The sequence below is a fragment of the Brachycentrus maculatus genome, unplaced genomic scaffold (genome assembly GCF_059751285.1).
Source record: "Brachycentrus maculatus isolate JH-2025_06_01 unplaced genomic scaffold, ASM5975128v1 h1tg000068l, whole genome shotgun sequence".
Taxonomy (NCBI): Eukaryota; Metazoa; Arthropoda; class Insecta; order Trichoptera; family Brachycentridae; genus Brachycentrus; species Brachycentrus maculatus.
Genome location: NW_028280822.1, coordinates 300,690 through 322,500, shown reverse-complemented (window position 1 = coordinate 322,500; position 21,811 = coordinate 300,690). Strand labels below are relative to the sequence as shown.

The window sequence follows — 21,811 nt, the reverse complement described above, 5'->3', positions numbered from 1 at the left end:
TGCGTGTTAGTACATAATATAAATGAATTAATTTATGTAGAAATGTATCATATAAAAAGAAATGAGTATTTTCAATTTGGTATATAATTATAAAAAGATAAATAACACGAAAAATCCTCTTAGACATATTACCCAATATGCGAAATTATCGTAAAAAAATATTATTTTATTTGAATGTCTTCTTGATCTTCAAACCCTTATCTGCACCTAATTTTAAAATAGGGCACTGCATCATATAAACGCAGTGTTATCTTAATCTTTAATACACAAAAGAAAGGTGATCAGCCCTCCGCCTCAGGTACCAGTCCAGGGTAAAATTGAGTAAATATTAGAGTGAAAAACATCACTTATACTCATTTGACCCCCCGCTGGGAATCGAACCTTGGACCTCCAGTACGGTAGCCAAGCGTGCTGACCATTACACTATGGAGGCGGACAAGTATGTACTTGGATAAAAATGCGAAATGTTCTACATAAGTAACTACCGTAATCTTTTCAATTATTCCTCGTTCAGCCTTACATTCCTTTCTTATAAAATCTGGCGGTGTCAAAAGTCTGCGTAATAGGAGGGCATGTATGACTAGATGTATGGATGTGAAGGAGGCGAGGAGTGTATGTCAGGACAGAAGAGTGTGACGTTCCATCCTCTCTGCCTACCCCTCCGGATAGTAGTAGTAGTAGTAGTAACTACCCAAAATAACAATTTTGAAACGCCATAAAATATATATGCATGTCATGGCATTGGAAGGTAGGATACTTGTCATATTTCATAACAATGAAATTCAAAGCACAGTGTTAAATAAAATAAAACTGACACATATTCAAATAACCGCCAAAAACTTGACAAGGTCCCCATCGGTTTTTTGTGCCGGCGACCAGCCATGGTCTCTGATGGCTATGACATTCATCAATATACAAGACATTTCAAAAACTATTTGTATTTATATATATATATATATATATATATATATATATATATATATATATATATATATATATATATATATATATATAAATATATATTTTATTTTTTTATTTTTTATTATGATTTTATTTTATCGGAAGGAAGAACAACAGTTACAATATATGATACCTCAGAATACAAAAAATAAAATCATGAGTACCAATTACAGTTCTTCACAACTATGCATAAGAGAAGTCTATATATAATAGGAGACATGAGACAAGGATGGGATAAGAGAAAAGGAGATGGCAGTGATAGGAATAGAAGAAATGGAAAGGACAGGGAATAGAATTACCTATTTAGGTTTATAAGATTTCGAACAATTTAGCTTTAAAGTTTGAAAGTGAAAATGAAAATATAAAAACACTATTTGGCTAGAGGTTTCCTTGGAAGCTTACAAGTAGGGTCCTATTTCTTCATATTTTTAAGTTAATTAAATTTGAATTTTTCTTGTGTCATTATAAAATACAATACTCTAAAATAATTTTATATCTAAATCTTGATGGTATTTTATTTCATCCAATCTGGTCAATATTCGGTCTTCGTTCTCATAAATCTAGGTTGACAGTAGGAAGAGGGTAATATAATGGCATTATCTATCAACAATAAACAAATTACAAAATAGGCAGACTAAGAAAGTAATCCAAAAAAATAAATACATGAAACATAACGATATTTACGTAGGTACTTATTAGTTCCTACTTTGCTTTTATTCAGATATAGTTGGTAGCTTTGCAACCTAGTGATTATGATAAAAATATTGTTGGTTGAGTTGGTACACTGTAATATGAAAATAATCGTGTCCATAGTTTTTCTGGGGGAGGTGTATGACAACTGTTTTGTGATTTTTCAGTTGAATCAGTGAAGTTATTGTCACTTTGTATAGATTTATAGTATTATAACAAAACTATTCACTGTTCATCATTGTCATTCGTTAAACTATTGCGTGTTTCAAATAATGTGACCAAAGTGACAATCCACGTTTATTATCTTCAGCTCTCACAGAATTGTTGATGTGTACTCGTGACGTGTAATTTAGTTATATATTCTAATAAAATGAAGTGTAAAATATGGAGAACCTCACAGTTGTTGTTCATGTTCACAGTTTTGTTTACATTTACGGCAGCTGATGAATTTCGAGTTAAAATGTCAAAGGACGAACGAGCCAATCTGAAGTATGTCCTTGTTTATTGTTTTGTCATTTGAGTTTGTTCTTCTATTCATATAAAAATATATATCTTTGTTTTATATACGTTTCTTTTGCAGGGAAGAAGCACGAGATATGTTTTATCACGCTTATCGTGCTTACATGGAAAATGCTTATCCAGCGGACGAACTTATGCCTCTCAGCTGTAAAGGCAGATATAGAGGTGTCACTCCCAACAGAGGAGACATGGATGACGTTCTCGGAAAGTAAGGACATTTCCACATAATAACTCATGGTGTCAAAACGTGCTCAATTGTTTTCCATATGTTACCAATCTATGCAACTTTGAAGGTCATTCCTTAGAGTAACTAAAAGCACCCATCTGCCCGAAAATTATATGTCAAAGTTGTTAGGATTGAGCAAACATGAAGTTAGCTGCAGTTGGTGGGTCGTACTTAGTCAAGGCCTTATATATTATTAATAATATTATTTTTTAACATTAGAAATTATAGCTTAGTTGTAATCATTGGAAAAATCTTCACCCAATTTTATATAAAATGCATATGGGTGGTAATCTATTATCTTATCTTGTTTTCATACCAATTTATGGTTTGTATAAAGTAAGGTTATTGTTTAATGGTTTGTTTCTGTAAACATAATTCAATTAAAATATGTTTTCTTACCTCAGTTCCTCGTTTAAGGTAGAATAAAAACATTCTTCCTGATTCCTTATTAATTATTTTGATTATATTAATGTACTTACTTGCTTTTTATTACTGAAATCGGGAATGACAACTGTACATTATCAAAAACAGATCAAATCTAAAACAAAAGTTAGATAAAATGTGGCTTATTGTCATCAATTTGTTTACTTTATAAATTAAATGGGACCGTATTCAAATACCTTACATATTACTCCATGAATGTTGGGTTTGCTTTTCGGGTTCGGGTGTTTTGCCCTGAGTTCAGTCCTGTTCTAGAAAATTGCAAATGTCAAATTCATTGTCATTTGTCTTGGATGAAAAACATCCTGTAAATTGTCTAGGACGTTGACGAATCCAAAGGCAAAACAATCGGCGTGCATGTATTATTGCTATTATGTTTAGTGTGCAGATGCTTTAAGTGGCAATTTAGTGCTACAATGGAACCACTCTCGTTTTTACATCAGGGTATTCGGCTTGCTGTGCAGCATTTACCTTTTACATTACCATCGTAATGTAATATGACTTATTTAATATTCCTCTCCCCTCAAAATGGGCACAGTACTCTCGCTTTCTTTCCACCCATTCGATCGAGAGTCTGCTCAGTTAGACATATATTTTATTTATGTTAATTTATTATGTAAACTTATAATTTTCAGTTTCTCTCTGACCTTGGTGGACAGCCTGGACACACTGGTGATTCTCGGAGACTTTGAAGAGTTTGAAGTTGCCGTGAAGTTGGTGATTCGAGATGTGTCCTTCAATAGAGATATAGTTGTCTCAGTTTTTGAGACTAACATTAGGATGCTAGGGTACTACTTTTTTTCTAAACTTCACAATAATTTTAAAATTATTCCTTATTTTTGCTTATTAAATAAAAAACCGTGTCAATGAAGATCATAGAAGATCTCAGAAGAAAGTGTCTTTTATTAAAACAATCGACATTGAATGTTGATAAATATGAAGAATATGCATATAGATATTTATGAAGATGTATTCTTGACAGATGGACAACTCGCTTTTATAAAGTAGACAAATATTATATTTTGGTGACAAAATAAGCATTGGTATATGTAATATTTGTAAATCATAATGATTGCTGAGTCAAATATTAAAAGCTTGTGTTCTTTATCATTTATTCACTGCTGTATTAATACATTGTTGTTGGTGGGTTATTTTTACATCCACTCTGACACTAATTATACTTAGACAGTCTGCCGCCCGACCCTCAGTATACTAATCATAAGGAACCGCAAAAGCAATTTCGATCTGTGTAATGTTTTTTTAGCATCTGTCGCTCTATTCCAAAAGTAAGCAAACATAATGTTTATAAGCGTCTCCCGCTCTCTACCAACAGTATGTAAAAGACGCTTAAGTGTTTCCTGCATACAATATGTTAAGAATGAGACAATTATCCAAAATCGCGTTCAAATATCTTTTTTTTCTTTTCAAAAGGGGTCTACTATCTGCGCATATTCTTGCTTCTGGTCTTCAATTGGGAGGTGATTACATGACTTGGTATCGTGGAGAATTATTGGATTTGGCCCACGATCTTGGAAAAAGATTTCTTCCAGCTTTCAACACATCCACAGGAATTCCTCATGCGCGTGTATGTATTCACTATTAGTATTATCATAATTTATAAGAAATACCTAATAAGGTTAATGGCTGATTAGCACATCTGAAATTTGTTGTTTGCGAATGGCTTCTGCATCACAATATTGAATAACTGGGGAAATGTGCCTTAACAGTACCTTTTTCATATAAAGTCGTTTTATACTAAAATTATTCCTTTAATTTAAAATAAACTGTTGCTTGGTGACTAGCAACTTTATGACGCAGTATGGTGTGGGGTAAGGGAAGAGGTTTTTTTTTGTAAGTGATATAATGTTATTTATCACCCAAAAAAGGTCAAAATAATTATTCTGTGAAAAAATACTGTGTATATCCGTTGTCATATTATTTGAGTGTAATGAGTTAGTTATTGAGAAACATTTTAGATTAAAAAAAAGTTTATATTTATGATTATGGGTTAAAGAGATGATACTTGATTTAACCAAAGATTCAATGATTACTTGATGATACAACATGCTGATAATGTACATGATTTTTTATAGATTAATCTCAGGGATGGGATGCGTGGCATTGAAAACTCAAGAGAAACATGTACAGCATGTGCTGGAACCATGATTCTTGAGATGGCAGCTCTTTCCAGATTGACGGGAGATCCGGTTTTTGAGAGAAAAGCGCAACTGACCATGGACCGACTGTGGAAAATAAGACATAGGTATTTCATATTACGAACAAAATCTGAATATGTAGAGGAAGAATGTTTGAAATGTGTAATAACTTAAAATTAAACTAAATTTTAGTGATGTAATCTCTTTATGGTACTACAGTTACTACCAATATTATTGACAAGTAGTAGTTTTGTCAAATATTATTAAGGGTATGAATGACTTGGAAAAGGACTGGATTTGCGAAAAAAACAAATCATTACCTATCAGGGTTTTACTACGCTGTACAAAGAATAAGTCTATTTGTTGATTTTAGTTAAGTTTTTGAAAAAGTAATTTTAAAATGTCAATACATATTTCATATAATAATAATAATAATAATAATAATAATAATAATAATAATAATAATAATAATAATAATAATAATAATAATAATAATAATAATAATAATAATAATAATAACAATAACAATAACAATAACAATAATAATAATAATAATAATAATAATAATAATAATAATAATAATAATAATAATAATAATAATAATAATAATAATAATAATAATAATAATAATAATAATAATAATAATAATAATAATAATAATAATAATAATAATAATAATAATAATAATAATAATAATAATAATAATAATAATAATAATAATAATAATAATAATAATAATAATAATAATAATAATAATAATAATAATAATAATAATAATAATAATAATAATAATAATAATAATAATAATAATAATAATAATAATAATAATAATAATAATAATAATAATAATAATAATAATAATATAAATATATATATAAATATATAAAACTAAAAAAACTAACTAACCATCACGCCGCTTCCCCGCAGGGGTAGGCAGAGAGAATAGAGCGCCACACCACTCTGTCCTTGCAAACATTCTTCGCCTCTTCCACGTTCATGCATCTCCTCATACATACCCGCCGATTGTTACGACTCCTAACCTGACCACTTTCAAGTATTTGGCATACCTGATCGTGCCATGTTTTTCTCGGCTTCCTCTGCTTCTTTTCCCGCTAACATTCGCCTCATAAATTTGTTTTACCGTTCTTTCCTCACTCATTCGTTCTACATGTCCAAACCATCTCAACACACCTTTCTTAATTTTATCGATAATGCTTATCTCAGCTTTGCATTCTTTCCTTATTTCACTATTCGCACATCTATCATACATCGTTTTGTTACACATTCTTCTGAGAGATCGCATTTCGACTGCATTCAGTCTACTTTCATCCTTCTTTTGCCAACTCCATGTTTCACTTCCATACATTAGAGTTGGAACCAGGACTCCGTTGTGCACTGCCAGTTTAGCTTCCGCTGATAGGTTTTTATTTGCTATAACTGATTTCAGTGCACCGTTCACTTTGTTCCCAGCATTCACTCTCCTTTCTATATCTTTATCAATCTTTCCATCCCTAGAAAACATACTACCCAAATACACGAAATCATCTACCTGTTCCAGAATCTCTCCGTTTACCAATATTTCACATTCAGATCTGCATTCTTCTCTTTCAAAAACCATAATCTTAGATTTGCTAACATTCATCAATAAGTCACTTTCCTTGCACACATTATACACTTTTGTCACCAACGCCTGCAGGTCTTCTCTGCTATCGGCAAGAAGAACAGCATCGTCAGCATACAAAAGGCAACAGACAGTCAAATTATTCATTCTGGCTCCAACATTTAAATCTTTCAGTTCTTTCATGCAATTATCCATGTATAGGTTAAACAGCCACGGTGACATTACACATCCCTGCTTAACACCTTTAGAGATGCTAAGCCAGGATGAAAATGAACCACTTACCCTTATGCATGCAGTGCTATCCTCGTACAAGGATGCTATGCCTTGGATAAGTTTACTGCTTACCCCATACTCAGATAACACCTTCCATAGCTTCGTTCTATCAACTCGGTCATACGCTTTCTGCAAATCCACAAAAGCACAGAAAAGCTTTTGGTTTTTGGACAAAAACTTTTCAGTAATGTTGCGCAAGGCAAAAATTTGATCCGTACATCCTCTCCCATTCATAAATCCACTCTGGACATCCCACACTTTGTCTTTTGTTATGGTTCTCACTCTTTCAATAAGGATTCGACCATACATTTTGCCAACAGCACTCAATAGACTGATTGCTCTATAGTTCCCACATTCCACCCTAGAACCTTTACCCTTGTAGAGAGGCATTATAACTGCCCTTCTCCAATCCACCGGAGTATAACTCTCCTCCAGACAACGGTTAAAGAGCCTATGCAACCATGTGAGAACTATTTCGCCACCATTCTTGACGTATTCTGCGGCAAAATTGTCGAATCCTAGAGCCTTTCCATTTTTCAAAGACTTAGTGGCATTCTTAATTTCTTCCATACTTATCTCTCTTGAAACATCATTCACACATATTCGGGGAAATGTACTTACGTCACTAACGTTATTAATCGTATGTGTTTCATACACCTCCTCGAAATACTCTTTCCATCTCTCTTTTATATCTTTTTCATTCGTCACCATTTTTCCGTCTTTCGCTGCAATCGATTTCGTACATACATTCAAGCTTAGACTTCGGGAGTTTTTGACTTCTTTCCAGAAAATTTTTATATTTTCTTGGAAATTTTTTGTCATTTTTACTCCTTCATCCTTCCTCAACAAACGTTTTCGTTCACTCACCCCTTGCTTAACTTTCATTTTACAATCCTTGTATACTTTTTTAACCGATTCATACTCAGCGGAGCTTTTATTCCTCACTGCCAAACACTTTAACCACGCATTCTTCTTCTCTTTCACTAAATCCTTAACATCATCATCCCACCACGCGTCTCCTTCCTTGTACCGCTGTACCACACACTACCTTTGCGGATTCACACACACTACCTTTCAGATGTTCCCACATTTCATTTATACTAAGTTCATTTACATCTTCCGCAATCAACCTGTTGCATACGTCTGTTTCAAACTTAACTCTTATGTCATCATTCTGTAGCTTTTCTACTTTGACTCTAGAAGGAGCCGCCACCTTGTTCGTTTTGGCCCTCCACCCTTGGAACAGAATCACTCTTGAAACTACCAAAAAGTGATCTGTTTCCATTTCGGCCCCCCTGAACACTCTTGTGTCTACTGTGGCGGATCTCAATCTAGAGTCAATGACGACATAATCGATAATAGACCTTTCATCACATCTCTCCCAAGTATATTGATGGATTCCCTTGTGTGCAAAAAAAGTATTTGACACAAAGAGATTCCATTCCAGACATACCTATATAAATATATATATATATATATATATATATATATAAATATATATATATATATATATATATATATATATATATATATATATATATATATATATATATATATATATATATATATATATATATATATATATATATATATATATATATATATATATATATATATATATATATATATATATATATATATAAATATATATATATATATAAATATATATATATATATAAATATATATATATATATAAATATATATATATATATAAATATATATATATATATAAATATATATATATATATAAATATATATATATATATAAATATATATATATATATAAATATATATATATATATAAATATATATATATATATATAAATATATATATATATATAAATATATATATATATATATAATATATATATATATATAAATATATATATATATATATAAATATATATATATATATAAATAATAGTATATATATATATATATATATATATATATATATATATATATATATATATATATATATATATATATATATATATATATATATATATATATATTATATATATATATATATATATATATAATATATATATATATATATATATATATATATATATATATATATATATATATATATATATATATATATATATATATATATATTATATATATATATATATATATATATATATATATATATATATATTATATATATATATATATATATATATATATATATATATATATATATATATATATATATATATATATATATATATATATATATATATATATATATATATATATATATATATATATATATATAAATATATATATATATATATATATATATATATATATATATATATATATATATATATATATATATATATATATATATATATATATATATATATATATATATATATATATATATATATATATATATATATATATATATATATATATATATATATATATATATATATATATATATATATATATATATATATATATATATATATATATATATATATATATATATATATATATATATATATATATATATATATATATATATATATATATATATATATATATATATATATATATATATATATATATATATATATATATATATATATATATATATATATATATATATATATATATATATATATATATATATATATATATATATATATATATATATATATATATAACTGTGTTCTTATTATACATGCGAGATTTCAATTTAATATAATTTTTGAGGGCCTAAGCTGCCCTTCATAAAAACACGAATTAAGTAGTTCATAACACTAGCCACTGTACCACAAACTGACTGAAAATTATAGGTATTGTTTATATTTCTTTATTATTTTTATTTCCAGTACTTCCGATCTCATGGGAACAGTTGTGAATGTGCATTCTGGAGATTGGGTTAGGAAAAGTTCTGGTGTTGGTGCAGGAATAGACTCTTATTACGAGTATTGCCTTAAAGCATATATCCTACTTGGTGATGAGAAGTACCTGGCACGGTTCTACCGCCACTACAATGCGGTCATGAAGTACATTAGCCGTGGGCCGATAATGCTCGATGTTCACATGCACAGGTACTCAAAATTACTCACTAATATTACCTTTATTTCTTTCCTTTTACATAATAGAAACAATTTATCAATCTTGATATTATGATAGTGACTGTTTTTCATTAATGCTTATATATGAGGATTGTATTATTAACACACCTCGGACAGAATGGTATTTCTACCCGTTCGGTTGATTGGTGCTCAAGGATGGGAAGGGTATTTTTACCTTCTGCGCCGGCGTCAATTCAAAGGCAGAAAAGAAGGAATTATCCAATGTTTTTATATGAATAATATAAACCAATCTTTTTGATACAGTCTTAACTGTATGTACATAATAATCAAATCCTGTTGCCAGTGGTCCGCAAGCGTAAAAAATAGCCGTCAAAAATATCTACCTGACCTCGACAAGGGAGGGTGTCGCTCAAATACATATTCAAATATTTGTTGTTTGAAAAAATAAACAAATGAGATAAAAGCGGAACTTCGATAAGATTATGGGGACAACGCATCTTCATTACCAACAATAAAATATTAAACAACTGAATTTAAATGCGGTCACACGAGCATTTTGATGAAGTACATCTAGGTCATCCAAATAAAATCACATCATCACAATATGGTGATGATCACAATGGTCGGAGAATGAAAATTCAAGAGATTGTTGTTGCTGTGGGTATCTTAATTGAATCGGTCCTTTTTAAAAACAATTTATCACATTGAAAATATATCCAGTATAAGTTACAGAGTTACACTAAATATTTTCTTAAAATCTCTTGATTACTGACCAGATACTGGTAAATAAAATAAATGCCTGTAAAAAGGTTTTGGAAAAAAGTATTATTGTTCTCTTTGTTGAATGCATGAATGGAAGCATTTTAATGTAAAATTTTCAGACCTCATACTCAATCTCGACACTTCATGGATGCCCTTTTGGCTTTCTGGCCAGGACTCCAAGTCCTGTTGGGGGATGTCCGATCTGCCATAGAAACCCACGAGATGCTCTACCAGGTTATGCAGCGCCACACATTCATCCCTGAAGCTTTCACTGCCGATTTTCAGGTATTATCTAGTCTATTACCCATCAGCATTCAGTGGCTTTTAAAAACGACAGTACCAGATAATTTGCAAAACTCATAAACCGCTTAAGGAGCATGCTTGAGTGTACTTGAGCCGCTATTATGTGCAGAAATATGCGAGTTGACTTGGGCAATCTTTTTTGAGTATGCAAATTTTTGGATGAAAGTGACATTCAGGACTGTGATGAAAGCGATGTGACTTCTGATAGTTCCAGTGATAAACCAAGTGTTTGGCGTCAAGTAAATATGGGTCAACCTGAGTACCTCCTTAACGATTTCCATTTATTGGCAATACTAGTTTTACTTTTTATTTAAAAGTCGATCATGATGTACTTTAGTATTTAAGACTATTTATTGATGATAAATTATTGTTGGTTCTTATTTTATGATAGTCATTTGCATTTATAAGTCGTTATCATATAATTATGAATTCCTTTTATTTCTTGACCCACAGAATGCACCATAATATCAACTTTCAGTCCCATTTTTGCCACGAAATGGCTTTTATAGAGGATATATATGTCAGTAAAAAAGAAATCATTCATTTAAAACAAAGGTGTTATTTTTTTCTGTTTAAAAAAAAAAATGTTTTAATGATTACTTAACGGGTTAATAAAGAAAATTATAATGATGTATAGTGATGTGTTGCAAGGGTATAATTAGAAATCAATGTGATATAAGAAATTATACAGAATTTCAGTAATTTTTATGATCAATTTTTTAAAATTTTTTCCTAAGAGATATTTTAAATTGACCTCCTCGAGTCAGGTCGTGATTAATGTTATGGACTCCGAGTCAGAGGACCTAGGTTCGAATTCACGTTGCCACAGCTTGATTCTTATTGTCAAACTCAAGCCACCTATGTAGGCTTATCTGAAAACACAACCTAGTATTGAATTGATTTTTTTGCATAAAACAATATATACAATTATTTTATTGATTTATTTTAACCCAGTTCACCTTTTTTCAGAATCTCTAAAAGCTTTTTTATACCCTTTTTTGAAGTGGTTGACATATTTTGAAAATCACCGAATGCTACTTGCGAATCTTAAACAAACATTAAAATAATGATTTAATATCTAAATGATTAATGTTTTACAATAGCGTGCATAACAGCTGAGTACATAAATGAATCGCAAATGTATTAATATTATACCATCCATAATTTTATTTGTGTATTAATACTTTATTGTCAAGACAAATATGTAAATGGGTTTTTTTTTATTTTAATTTTTTTTATCATCGCTAATGATTCTATGTGATAAGATTAATTTCGAAATTCATCTATTGTAAATTTAAAGATCACTTGCAATTACTATTTCTTAAAATCTTTTATGATAAACGAAAATGAGATTGTGATAAAAAAAATCTATCTGTCAGGTTTGTTCCCTCTGAATTGCAAAAATGGTTTATTCGAAGTATTGGCTCTCACAAGCTACTTTTTTTTCGTCTTTCCGGCAAGTTATGGATACTATGCCAATAAAAATCTTCAGTTTTTGAGACAAAACAGTCACCAAGTCATTTTCAGACGTCATCATACAAATTAAACTGCTGCTTAGCAAGCGTATGGATCATCAACGAAACAAGTGGTAGTTAGAAGGGGCAAGTCTGGTGAATATATGGCGATTAAAGTAGGACCTCCCAGTTGAGTGCCTCCGCACCCGATGGTGTATAGGGCACTGCAAATAAACGTGTTATCTTAAAGTTAACACATGAATGAGAAAGTGATTAGCCCTCTGCTTCAAGTACCAGTCCAGGGTTATATTAAATAAATAATAGATATAAAAAATCTTCTGTTTGAAAATGATGCGGAATGCATCAAAACATGTGTCACAGTAGATTTTAAGAAATAATGGTATTTACTGAGTAAAACTTCAATTAAAAATGGATAGGTTTTACCACAAAGTGACTGCCGAAACAATTAATGAAAAAATCACTTATGTTTATTTGACTCCTCCCCCTGGGAATCGAACCCGGGACCTCCAGTACGGTAGCCGAGCATGCTGACCATTAATTACACTATGGAGGCGGACAGTATCTAGTATCACTATATTTTTTTGTGTTGTTTGTTATGCCCTTTGGAATCTGGCATTGTTGTGCAATAGTATACGCCCCTGCCTATTAACCAATAATATGGAATAAATGTATGGGGAGGGGAATAGAACAATATCATGAACGCAATAAAAGTAGTACAAAGAACAATTATCAAAGTAGTATTAAAACAAAGATCAACATTCTCTACACAAACCCTTTTTACAAAATTCCCAGTACATAGAATAGAATTATATCTACAAGAAAAATCAATTATATAACTACTTAAAGAAAACAATCACTAAAACTAGAAACAAACATATCCCGAAGATATAAAAGTAATTTTAAAATACCCAATGCAACACAAAACAGTACCAACGAAATTACATATACTTAGAAACAAAAAAATTCAACAGCCTCCCTTTAGAAATTAAACATATAAAAGACACTAATACTCTAAAAAAGAAACTCAATGAACAGTATAAACATATACAGACCATACAATAAGAAAAATAAACAAGATAACTCCCTCGAAGGCACAAAAATATATGTTATATTTTTTTGTGCAGTGCGAGGTAATATATTTTTAAATGTATAAAATGTCACTATCGCAAAAAAAGTAGAAAAAACTCCCTCTCCAAGCTTAAGAGTTCAGTCTCTTTTTAGAGAGGCTCAGCGCAACTAAAATTATAACTTTATATTAAGTAGAAATTGTATTAAATTGTGTAAAAAAATGTTACCATATTAAATAAAACAAATATAAATATTTCACCAGGTTCCAAGAACGAATAGAGAATAATACTTTTTCTAGTCCGCCAAACCGTCACCTTTCGGATGATTTGATCGTCTTGCACGCTCTTTGGGTGCTTTGTAGAATCTCAGATTATCCCCTTCTCATCACACAGTACAATTGGATTTAAAGCGTATACCTTCATTTCGATTAATGGCTACCTCTAGCCATCAGAGTTTATTGGCAATAATTAATTGGTGTGGTACCCACCCATCTTAAAACTTTTTTCTACCTTATCAACCATATAATCTCTAGCCAGGTGACAAATAGTGACAGGGTCTTCATGAAACTTCTTGAAAGAATTCTCTATTGATATTGGACACTTTATCTTATATTTTTTCACTTTAAAAACAATCTAGATGTAGCACTGTATTTTATATAATGTTCTTCATTTTTGTGATAAATGCCGTCTTGCGAATCATGCGAATGAATTTGCGATTGTTTTTTCTCTGCATGATGTGTTATTTTTATCACAGTTCGTTCCTAATGTTCTCATTTGACCAAATTCAATATTAATTTATTCATGTTTAAAATAATGGAATATATTTTACTGTGATATTACATGCACATCATAACTTTTTGTATTGCATAGGTTGCTTTTATAGCTTGTATTATTTCTCTTCAACAGAAAATATCAATCCAATCTCTTGGCTAATTGTGTCTCATTATCTCTACCACTTTCCATGAGCGTCCTATTTTTCTGGAATTTATTAGTAATAAAACATTTGCGTATTTTAGAATAATTTGTTATTTTGTTGACTTTATATCCGCGTCATAGTCGTCATACATTATTCTTTCTCTTCAGATTCATTGGGGTCAACATCCCTTGCGGCCAGAGTTCCTGGAGTCTACGTATTTCCTACACCGAGCAACTGGAGATGAGCACTACTTGCATGTGGGAAAAGCAGCTTTAAAGTCATTACAGAAACATGCAAGAGTTCCATGCGGTTATGCGGCTATGAACGACGTCCGAACTTATGTACACGAAGACAGAATGGACTCTTATGTCCTCGCTGAAACCTTTAAATACCTGTACATGCTTTTCGCTGAGGATTCGGATATACCTATAAATTTAAATAAGTTCATAATGACAACAGAAGCCCATCTACTCCCGCTGACATTGGCTGATAGTAGGAAAAATAGTACTATCGACATGGATGGTGATGATGATCATCGTCTGTATCCGTACTCAAGGTAGGAGTTTTTTAGTCTTACTAATTAAATTTTTAAGACAGGTAAATTAACAAATTAATCCACTATCTGAATTACCAAGCATTTACTGTACTTGTGTCATCCCTTGTGGGTCAATCTAGAATGTTGGTAAGGGGTTTAAACCCAATATCTGAAGATTTTTCTATCAATTAAGAGATTTACAAAAAACATGAATGTGGCCCATGTGATTTCTAATTTTGAAGTGACATGTGCATCACAAAAAGTAAATGACTCAAGTGATGTGTCTGGAATGTTATGTATTTCACTGTCATATATGTAATACAATTTTATACTTTTTATGCAAAAATAATACATTTGTTTTTAATTTATAAATGTTTACTTTGGTTTAGTGTAATATAGGTTACAACCAAAAGTTTCCAGAAGTTGAGTTTCAAAGTATACAAAGGGCGTAGTGACTGACAAATTTATGGCAGAGTTTATGTATAAATGTATATTTTTATTTATCATGAAGAAAATAAATGAATAATTATTTGATTTATGTAGAACATTCTAGATTTAAGTAAAGAAATTACAATTCCTTTAAAATAGCCCTCAGTATAGGTATGATAATGACATTGAGAAATGTTCAACAAAATATTGATAAACTCAGGGAACCAATTAAACACTTGTTAAATATTTCAGGACGTGTCCAAACACGCGAAAATTCCTTGCCGAAAGTGTGCGCAGGCCGCTTAGGAACATGTTGGGTGAATGTCGCAGTCCGCAAACATTCCGACGGCTGTTGGCGCGCCAGTTTAATCCTGGAGATCCAGCTCATGTGGCCGCTCTCTCCGACATGGGGATATCAGTCCTTACACTTAAAGATGGTCGTGTTCAATTGCTTCAGACCTTTTCAATGGTGAGCTTTTTCCCCGTGATTAGTAGTCTAGTCTAAATGAATTATATCAACTCATTTCGGATGGTTATTTTTAATGCCTGTAGACCGCTGACAACAGGATTTGATAATTATGCACTTATATTTATATGACTTTAGTAAATATATTGGTTTATAATATTCTTCTAAAAACATTGGATAATTCCTTCTTTTCTGCCTTTGAAATGAGGCCGGCACAGAATGTAAAAATACCTTTGCCGTCCTTAAGCATCAATCAACTGAACGGGTAGAAATATCTTTCTCGTCCTTAGTTTTGTAATATTGAAATACATCAAGCACAAGAGCACAGTCTCTTTTATGGAGAGGCACAGCGAATCGAAATATAAAAGTTCTCCATATGTATAAATGATTAAAATGTATTTTGTTATAAATAAAAATGTAAATATATTAAATAAATAAAAAAAATTTAAAAAACTGACATTTGAAATATCTATTGTAATATCAAGGTTTATCAATGGCTGCAGTGAGTTCTATCATTCTCTAACTTAATACTTACTTGGGTTTTTGGTATATTGAATATTTTTAACTATGCCAGAATTTGAGAGAAAAATTGCCATGATATGAAGGAGTATGTGAGTAAATAAAAATAACAAAAAATCACATTTCCATATTATCATTTAACCTCATTTTTTATTGAATAATGAAAGTTTTTCAAATATTCCTATAATAAGTGCTAATTTGATGGTAACACATTAAAAAAAAAATCATTCCAATTTTGGTAACTGCAAATTCCCAAATATTTTTCTATTTGTAACAACAACAAAAAAGTTTATTTTTATAGTCGTTTCCAGTTTCGAGTATTGTAAACCAGCTGGAACTATCGATATTATAAATAGTATTGTTAGTAACTTGAGAATGTGAGAGACAGAATTATCAGAGGTTCTAATCATTCTGTCATATTTATTTAATTGTTTTACTAAAATGAAAAGTTTTTAATTTGTTTCAGGCAAAATCTGCAAAAGACGCTGAAGAAGGCCTCATATTTTTGAAAGAAATGGCAGAATTATCGGACAAGTCTGCGTCGGGTGTGGATGGAGCTGTAAAACCACTGGGTGTTGCTATTCTCTCTCCTGACCCCTCCAAGATCCTGATCGCTGGCCCTGCTCACTTTGGGCTGGAATTACAAGGAGATTTCCATCTTATTGGCAAACTGGATTTTGCCGAACCTATCAAGGCTTGTACCGCTCTTGAAGATGTCACTAAATATAAAGACAAAGTCGTTGTGGCCGAACGAGGGGAATGTACCTTTGTGGATAAGGTTAGAAGGCTACAGAAGGAAGGAGCCATCGGAGTCATCATAACTGACAATATTCCCGGATCATCGTATGAGACTTCACCTTTCTTCGCTATGTCTGGTGATGGAGAAAATGATGTCACGATTCCAGCCGCTTTTCTGTATTCTGTCGACGCAGATCTGTTGGGTTCCTACCTGTCTGATAATACCCGTCCTCAAATTATTGTTGGAGAATTAAACTATGTGAAAGAATACGTCAAAACTTTACAAAATGACATAATTCAAGAATCAAAATCAGAAGAAGATGCATCTTATGCAGGGCCAAAGTCTTCAAAACCTGTGCTTTCCAAAATAGATGCCGCAACCAAAAATGATATTTTGGCTCGTCATCATTGGCTTGAATCCATTATTTCTGAATTTGAGGCTCGTCATGTATACGGAAAAGAGCGCAAGGATAACGGAAACAAAAGATCTAATGATGATGATGATGATGATGATGATGATAATTATAGCTTCACGGGAAACTTAAGGAAACATTTGGAACATATTACAAAACGCATGGGCAGTATGGAGACAGTAAATAAAGTGTTACGAGAGTCTTATAATAAGATTGCAAGCAGCTTATTGCAGGATGGTGTTCTAAATCTTAGTGATTTGGAGAGTATTCAAGCAAAAGATGATGTTGGAAGGAGTGGCGGAGAAATGGATAGAATCAAAACAATTTTGAACTCATATCTTTCAATGAAGCAAGATTCGGAGAATCTGAAGAAAAAACTTGAAAATATGGATAATTTGATAGAAGATAATGTATCGGTAAACTCCAACATAATAGATCCGAGTGATTCATTCACTCAGCGCTCTGAAAAAGATCAATTGGATTTGGAAAAAGACTACAAGAAATTTTCACAATGCTTAAAGAAAAAAGTGTCATTTTTATCTCTTTACAGAGATCCAAATAGTGTTGATGAAACTAGTTGCGATGACTCTATATTACAATCCTCTGTTGGAAAGTCTGATGAAAGTCGGAGTGAAGATGTCGGAGATAACACATGTCAAGACTGTCAAAAAGAGGAAAGCATCCCTCTTGATCTAGTTGAGGCACATAAACAAAAAGGTCCAACGCGTTAACAAATAAATGTGGAAAACTTCTGAAGTTCAGTTTTAAATGTTTTTCTGTGATACTTTAATTAGTAACATAGTGAATGAATGACATTAAAATAAATGACATTAAAGTATAGTTCAATAGTTAACTGAGAACCTACTATAGATATTTCTTCAGTGTTGCAATGTATCATAGTTTGGAGTGATGGATATTTAAACTGATGTAAATGTTTTCCCCATCAAATTTGGGAGGAAAAATAAGTGTTTTTTACTCTTCTGAAGTAAGTCTCTTCCAATTTTAATTTAGTCACTTGAAGTGCCGCAGTATGTATTTAAATTTGTCTTAATTTAATTTCTGTATACCTTTGTCGTACAATTTTCTGTCTATCATATGCTTCAACTATTTTGAGAGGTAATTACTACACATGTATTTATTAAAAATGATACGGATATGTTTCTGTGATAGTCAGAATTATTTAGTAATTATATTTTGTGTAGTTTACAAAACAACTTCATTTAATTAGTAGCAGTATATTAAATAAATATGCTTTTCAGTATATCAAAGCTTTATTATTTACATAATTACTTTTTAGCTCAAAAATACAATTATGTATTAAATGAAGCATAGTATTGTTGAGGATTAAATATTTTATGTACGTAATGTTTAAAGGTTAACCTAATAGTAGTCAACTATGCCAAATAATAGCTACAGTAACAACTTGTTGATTTTAACAACGATTACTAACATTTTATCTTGCATGTATTTTTTTAATAGTTTTTGGTCCCCATTTTCATATAAAACATTTGATAATTAAAAATGAGTAATTATCCAAAATTCTAAGTAAAATTGCTCAAAAATTTATCAATTATTATAACAAAATAATTATTAACATAAAAAAATGACCTTATCAGATAATTGAATTATCTTCTACCTGAATTGATCGGAGAGTGTCTTATCAAAAAATGAGATAAATATTAGTAACAAGATTTCTAAAGCAACTTTAAATTTTATTTATATAAAAACAAAATGCATGTATAACAACAAAAAAAGTGATTTAAATAAGCAATTTCATACACTGCTTTTGTTATTTTGTCACCAAAAATTACAAATCACTTAACTCTGCATATCCGTGGATATCATTGTTAGTGGAAAGCTTTTTCTTTGTTAGTCGTCTCTCTACCGCTGGATTAAGGCCTCTTTTAATTCCTTCCAGACTCTCGTTTTGTTTTTTTTTAATTTTCCTTTTTCAATCCACTCACGACCCGCAACGGGGACAATGTTATCGGCCCATCTTTTCTTGTTGATTATTTTTTTATGTTGATAATTAAAATATTTGTGATTCTTTAATTTCAAAAGCAAGTTTTTACTGTATTTATTTATTTAAAAAGTTGTACAAAACTATGAACTGCTTTTCTGTAAGATAGCATTTCCACAAATTCAACTTTATGTGTCGATATTACTGTACCATGCGTCCACCAAACATGTTTTTTTTAGAATATTTCTAAAATTACATACATTTACATATCTAACTACAGAATGATAAAAAAGGTTTTTCTTTTGTTAAATTTTTGTTGAACTTTTAAAAATCAATAATGATTAATTAGTACACAGTAATACCTCGAATTTTGCAAGTAATGTATTATGTAAAGTTGTGATAACATTATGTAACTTGAATTTGTGAATTGGTTATACGGAATTGTTGTATTTCTGCTGGTTTTAATGCATTTTTTTATTGTTTGTACTTATTAGTTGTTTGTATAATATTATATATGTAATTCTTTTTAAGAAAATTGTAAAACACTAAAGACAAAAGAAATTTTGTTTAAAATAAAAATATTAACGTAAATTACTTATCACTTGAAACTTGCTTTTCCATAAATTGAATGAGCTATTTTTATTTTAACAATTGATAAATTCATTTGTAGGAGTACAATAAAGTAAATTTTTGGATAGGCAAGTTTCGTTAGATGATTTGATTGTAATTTTATTCACTCTGTCCCTAAAATGCAGCTTGGAAGACTCAATGATTAAATCAGATAAAAAAAAAATAAAACTCTTATGTTAGGTACACTGTTAGATGGACAGTTTATTGGGATTTTATATTTAAATTTTAGTTTAAGAATTACGTTTAAGTTTATTTGATAAAAAATTGCTCATTTTATTAATTTAATTAGTATGTACTTTTGTATGGTTATTGTTTTTTGACCCCTGTCCAGACCCAGTCGGTGCACAGGGCACCTCATAAAATAGATGCGGTGTTATCTTGATCAATAATTATGTATGGGCGTGATGATCAGTCCTGCGCTCCGGTTATTGTATTTCGGAATGGAGCATATTTGATGGGATACGATGATGAAAGTGAAGGGAGTCCAGAGAGAAAAACGTAACTGCTATATGGAAAAAGAATGGTAGATAGGAAAAAGGAAAATAGCAGTATTAACTTGGGCGCTCGGGGTGTCATAACCATACTCATACTAGCTTCTGAAGGTTGTATATTGATAATTTGTACGAGTCCGTCTAGTGAAAATACAATGGGAAGTTTAGAGTACAATATATTTTTTATTAAAGAGGAGCATCGACTGCCACACGGTCAGCTGACTACTTTTTAATATTTTTTAAGCATTCTAATCAACCGACAATATTTTTAGTCAAAGACACGGACAATTCAGAGTTCTCTACCATATGTTATTAATGAAGCTTAAAAAGCTGAAAGCATTTAATACTTTTAGATATTTCAACAAACTTAAATTAAATAAGCTGTCTTGCCTAGTTTAATAGAAAAAAGTACTGTGAATATATGTACCATTTTTTATTGCGATTATTTTATTTGAATAAAGAATAGTTTTTGATAAATTCCGTGTGGAATATATGCTTTCAATGTAATTGCTTATTAAATCCACTAGTCGGTAAAGTTACTGATCGGCCGGCTTAATGGACAATGCAGTCGGTGCCATCTCGAATCATTATTTTACTCTCTAGGTTTGTTTCTGCAACCTCTTATGTAAATCCTTTTTTTTTGCTGAAATATTCATGTGTGTACTGTAAAATGTTTTTTAGTATCATCATCTATTATATATACATTTTTGCATTATTACTTTTGTTGAATCTGTCTCGGTTTTACTCAAATTTGGTTTGTTTAAAACATCTTGTAGATATATCTTATGCCGATTTACTTTATGGGATCCTTTTTTTTGTTAAATTAATTTTTGTTAAACATCATATTGTGGGTGTACTGGCAAAAAACATTAACTCGAAAATATGCAATTTTGACTAAATGATACAGTATTATAAAGTTTTCAACATTGTATAAACTGGCAAAATACACTAAGTAGTTTGAAATGTCATATTTATGTGGTTTTAAAAGTAAATTCAGCGTTAAGTTTAATAGCGGGTATTTTATTCAGGTTAAAAGCCTTAAGTAACAGGGATTTTATGGTTAACGTTTTTTGCCAGTAATACCCACGATATATAATTTTCCCAATAAAAAAATATATACGTATATTTCTTTTTAGTGAGAATGTCGCTGAATTAAAATTT

At 30.4% G+C, this 21,811-nt stretch overlaps 1 protein-coding gene across 1 annotated transcript; it reads left to right on the top strand.

Moving 5' to 3' along the window:
* The first annotated feature begins 1,759 nt into the window (after positions 1–1,759).
* On the top strand, positions 1,760–19,798 carry Edem2 (ER degradation enhancer, mannosidase alpha-like 2). The gene is made up of 10 exons (XM_088256833.1): positions 1,760–2,139; positions 2,231–2,377; positions 3,472–3,624; positions 4,268–4,421; positions 4,930–5,099; positions 9,737–9,958; positions 10,828–10,993; positions 14,637–15,025; positions 15,686–15,902; positions 16,885–19,798. Exons 1-10 carry the CDS (start codon positions 2,021–2,023, stop codon positions 18,298–18,300), a joined length of 3,153 nt encoding a protein of 1,050 aa, XP_088112959.1. The 5' UTR covers positions 1,760–2,020; the 3' UTR covers positions 18,301–19,798.
* Positions 19,799–21,811: the final 2,013 nt, after the last annotated feature.

Excerpts from the sequence above, each read along its gene's own strand:
- Edem2 (XM_088256833.1), top strand. The coding sequence starts at position 2,021 with ATGAAGTGTAAAATATGGAGAACCTCACAGTTGTTGTTCATGTTCACA. Across the intron at positions 2,378-3,471 it reads ATGGATGACGTTCTCGGAAA|TTTCTCTCTGACCTTGGTGG; the intron begins GTAAGGACATTT and ends TATAATTTTCAG. Across the intron at positions 3,625-4,267 it reads ACTAACATTAGGATGCTAGG|GGGTCTACTATCTGCGCATA; the intron begins GTACTACTTTTT and ends TCTTTTCAAAAG.